The sequence below is a fragment of the Juglans regia genome, chromosome 2 (assembly GCF_001411555.2).
Source record: "Juglans regia cultivar Chandler chromosome 2, Walnut 2.0, whole genome shotgun sequence".
NCBI classification, from domain to species: Eukaryota; Viridiplantae; Streptophyta; class Magnoliopsida; order Fagales; family Juglandaceae; genus Juglans; species Juglans regia.
This window is the reverse complement of record NC_049902.1, coordinates 4,981,679-4,986,537: the sequence shown is the minus strand read 5'-3', so window position 1 is coordinate 4,986,537 and position 4,859 is coordinate 4,981,679. Positions and strand designations below refer to the sequence as shown.

The 4,859-nt window shown below is 34.6% G+C and overlaps 1 protein-coding gene across 1 annotated transcript; it reads right to left on the bottom strand.

The window, feature by feature from the left end:
- LOC108999092 (WRKY transcription factor 72A-like) lies at positions 1–4,859 on the bottom strand. The gene is made up of 5 exons (XM_018975892.2): positions 4,586–4,859; positions 3,669–3,755; positions 2,264–2,824; positions 2,041–2,154; positions 1–1,101 (listed from the first exon to the last, which is right to left on the bottom strand). The coding sequence occupies exons 1-5, from the start codon at positions 4,709–4,711 to the stop codon at positions 160–162; spliced, it is 1,830 nt and encodes a 609-aa protein (XP_018831437.1). The 5' UTR covers positions 4,712–4,859; the 3' UTR covers positions 1–159.

Genomic DNA, 4,859 nt, shown 5'->3' with positions numbered 1-4,859 from the left:
TGAAAAACAAAAATATTAAGGAAAAAATCTTATTCAACTTCTCTATCTTGCTATCACCATCTTCAAGCAGTACAAATTTCTTGATCATGTCTTACAGAAAAGTCGAGACCACAAAATAAACAACATTGGAATTATTTATCGTTCAAGTTTAACGTCATATCAATCGGTGCTATGGTCCCTATTATCACCCGGAGATGTGGATGCACTCTTGGAAGTTGAAAATGGCAACGAAGGTGGTAGAAACATCAAACTAGTTGGCTGTGAATTTGTTGAATGTGTTTTGTTCAACAAGCTTGATGCACATCCATTCCCTTTAGGAGCTGGTAGGAGGCCAGTAGAAGACATTGGAAATAACTCACCCAACGTTGATTTCTGACCAAAATTTTCTCCACTCTGATTTCCTATGGCACCAGCAGCAGCACTAGCACCCCCAGTGCCAATGATTGATGTGAGCGCAGCTGCCAAAGCGGATTGGAAACTCGGGTCAGCTGTAATTGCTTTTGTTGCAGCAGCAATGGGATCCGGTAAAGAGCTGTGTTGTGGAAGAGTTGGGTTCTTCTTTTGCATATAAGATTGAAAAATATTCTCTACAGATTGTCTCCCCATAGATAGATTTCCAAGTTGGTTCCTGCTGTAGGGTTGAGTAGTACTGCCATAATTAAGGAATCCATTGGCCCAAGACGCTGTGTTAGATTCAGAGGAACTGAAGTTGAGACTGGCTGGAGAATACCTTGGAGGATAGTTTGAGGAATTTGCTTTATTAAAATGAGATGAGGAAGAGGATGGGGTTGATGTAAGATCAAGTGTGATTGTTGGAAATGAAGGTGAAGATGAGTAAGAAGAGTTGGATAAGTAGAAATGATTCGATTTGGAATTATCTGATAGATAAAAGTTCAAGCCATGAAGATCTGCAGCAGTAGTACTGACTGTGGTGGCTGATGGTCCATGTCCTGGTCGGGAGCTTGACGAGCCAGACAAAAGCATAGAAGCTGCTGCTGAAGTGGTGGATGCCATGGCGGTGGCTGACATAGGAAGTGGATGGTTGTGTGTTCCTTCGTAAGTGGTGATCAAGATGGACATGTCCTCAAAACTTCTTTGCACCTGAAATTGTAGACATGCATATATACTTCATATGATCAGCCAGTACTACATAACTTCTGAAAAAAAAAAAGAACGTAAAAGCTTTTTCAGTAAAGATAAAATTAATTAGGGCTAGAGTATTTTGCTCTTAGAAAGTCTTTTAAATTTCCAAGTTTATACTTGACAAATTGTATTTGAATAATTAGTTGGTCCTATATCTTCAAAAATATTTGTGGGCCCCGTTTGGATAGTGAGATGAAATAAAATGATTTTAGATAAAAGTTGAAAGTTGAATAAAATATTATTAGAATATTATTTTTTAATATTATTATTATTTTGGGATTTAAAAAAGTGAATTGTTTATTATATTTTGTATAGAAATTTGAAAATTTTTTAAAAATTAGATGAAATGAGATGAGATGAAACCGTTTCTATATTCAAACGGGGCCTTAATTATATTTTTTTCTTACTCCATTCAATAATCAATGCCTAGAACTTTATATGTTGCTGGGCAAGGGATTAGCCAGTCAAGTACGTAATTTCTGGCATTAATTTGTTGGTTGCCCATAAGATATATTGTTTAGTTTTGAAAGTGAGTCGCGATATTATTAAAGAAAAAAGCCATGCACATCAATCAATTTGGTCAGTACTCCAGTAACAACTTAAGAAAAAATCTACACTACAAGAAAAATGATCATTTGTGATGGATTATATGAGACGAGAAAGACTATTTACGATCAAAACAGACTTATTTTGACAAAAAAAAAATAGTCATTTTTTTTTACAAGAAATATCTGAATGTAACACAGCAGTTTTCTTGTATTGTCTACTAAATTAAAAATGTTTATAAAACAAATTAGAACTTTCAACTTAACATGACAAGTTTTCAGGTCAAAGGAATTAACTTGAAATTAAGTAACAAAATATATAAATCCATAATTTTATCAAAAAATTAAGTACCTGTTTTCTGACTGGGCATGAAGGTGCCACAGTACAGCGATAGTATGCTCGAGGGCATGGATTTCCTTTTGCAATCTTTTGTCCATATTTTCTCCATTGGCACCCATCATTCATCTGCATTAAATTCATGCCCACATGAAAAAAATCTGTTATTCATGAGTACTCTTGATAAATAATATTCTCCACATGCAGTTGATTTGTATGGATGAATAAATATACTTACTGTTGGAGTATCACATCTAGCCCTCACAGAAACCCTAGCTTTCTTCACAGGATTCTGTTGTGGAACGGCCTCATGATCGTCTTCACTTCTCATTGTCTTTTGAGCTTTACCAAGTGGGGAAGTCTCCTGATGATCAGCTTCTTCCTTGATTGGTTCTTGATCAGAACTGTTAACAGGGCTCGTTTTAGACAAAGATTCACGGCCTTCCCTCGATTTAGACAATTCTAATTTGTAGTCCATTAATCCAAGACTCAAACCTTCTTTAGCTTGCTCATCGGCCTCTTTCCGTTGGCTAGAGACTGTAGTACTACTTTTTTCACCCTTTTTTGTGTCACTTGGAGCTCTTCCGAGACTAAGGGAAACAAACCCCGGTTCTTCAATTTCTTGATGGTTTTTAGCTGAATCATCCGTGGCTTTTCTCCCATCTTGTTGAACAATGTCATAGAACTGCATTTGGAGCGTTTGATAATCCTTCATTATCAGATCTAAATACTTCTTCAGCCTTTGATTTTCTTCTCTCACCTCACCCATTTCTGCTCTAGCAGATTGGAGCTGATCATCCTATATATATATATATATATCCAAATTAGATTGACAAAAACAAGAAGATTAGTTATTACTCAATATTCTCTCTTACAGAGGAAAAAAAACTGTCGCAAGTTGTCACTGAACTTCTAGTATTGATATGCTATTAATGCATCATATTTATAAAACCTGTTGCTTAAGATAGTTTTTTTTTTTTTTTGGCTACAAACAATTAGCACTACGGGGTGAGTTCTGAACCTACAACAATTGACGTTTTATATTTTATTCAGAGGTCATATCAATATATATAGTGCATGTTGGACTCATCGTAGGAAAACTGCTTATTTGTGGCTAATCATTTTTTACGAAAATGATTATTTTTTTATAAAAAATAGTCTATTTTCATTGTAAATAATCATTATCTTCGTAAATAATCTATTACAAATACTTGTTTTTCTTGTAGTGTACTCAACATATCATGTTGATCATCTAAGACCTTCACACAACACAATCCAGAATAATAATTATTTTCGGTTATTATGCATAAGCATGCATGGGATCGATATATTGTATCAACTAATTAGTACTTAACAATACGTTCTTTTAATTATTATGATCCAAGATCAGTAGTATTATTGTACTTGCATGTTCATAATTCCAGAAGGAAGAAGCACAATTCATGTTAGTTGGGAGGCCATTTATTGAAATAGTTAAAAGAGAAAAAAGAAAAATCAGAAGATTCATGATGAGATGGCCCATATAATTGGATCCAAATCAAGTAAATGAATAGAGAAATTAGAAAGCACTCTAGCTAGAAGCCAACTTATAATTAATAAGAACCTTTATATATATATATATATATATTATATGCTTATTATACCTTCTTGCTGCAGCTTGAATCCTTTTGTAAAGGTGAAGATGACTTCAAATCCTGATGTTCATGGCATGGTCTTCCATGATTTCCAGCCTGGATTGCAGGAAAAAGAGGCAAAAATAAAAGACTTAGAGATTTTTTATGTCAATAATAAGAAGTAAACATGATGAGGAAAGGTAATAGACTTTCATGAATTAAGAAGCATAATCGATTTATAGCCTATGATTCTAGCTATAGTAAAAACAAATCTCTATACTGAAACAAGAGGCATGGCCTAAGTGGTGAAAATCTTGGTCTTGGGGTATCACTTCTTTCAAGATCCAAGATTCAACACCTCATGAGTGTAAACAATCCTTTTGGGATTACATCCCTGAGTGAAAAATTAGCGTGCAATTTAATCAATTTAGTGTAAGAAAACTTTTAAAGATGGCGTATACGGAATCAAGGTTTACTTTATTAAAAGAATTAGCTACATATATCCTCTAAACTTGTCTTCTAAGAAAATATCTTTGTGAGTTTCCTCCTGCAGCGCACTAAAGGTTAAACCCAAATCTAAAACATGGTTGACAGATATAGCTCCTAAACTTCATGAACGTTGCTATAAGAAAGGAGAGAGAAAATACAGCTTTTAACTATCTGAAAAGCGACTGGATCGAAAAACATGATTAAAAAAAAAAGGAGAGAGAAAATAAAAACCAGAGACTCGAAATTGCAAATTATGGATTTTCACAAGAGAGTTTTGAGGCAAAATCCAGCAACTATTCTATGAAAAAACGTATAATATTAAAAACATCTACAATATTTAGATCCACAAAAAGATCTCCAGGAAATTATATGAAGAAGAAGAAGAAGAAGAAGAAGAAGAAGAAGAAGAAGAAGAAGAAGAAGAAGAAGAAGAAGAAGAAAGAAGAAGAAAGCTCCACCTGATCGATTGCTGTTGTCTTTTCGTTAAAACCTTCTTCAAAACCACTAGATTCATATCTGTTGAGCTCCTCCTTAACTCCACCGCCGCCATCATGACCTGATCTTTGATCCTTTGCAGGCTCCATAGCTCGTTATCCTTGTTGCTTTTCTTCAAAAATTTCTCTGGGTCTCAATATGCTCCTCCTCTTATATAGACAGCATGAAGTATTTGACTCCGTTTAGAAAGAAAAAAGGGAGACATATTCACACATAAGACCATGAGAGCCTTACGCC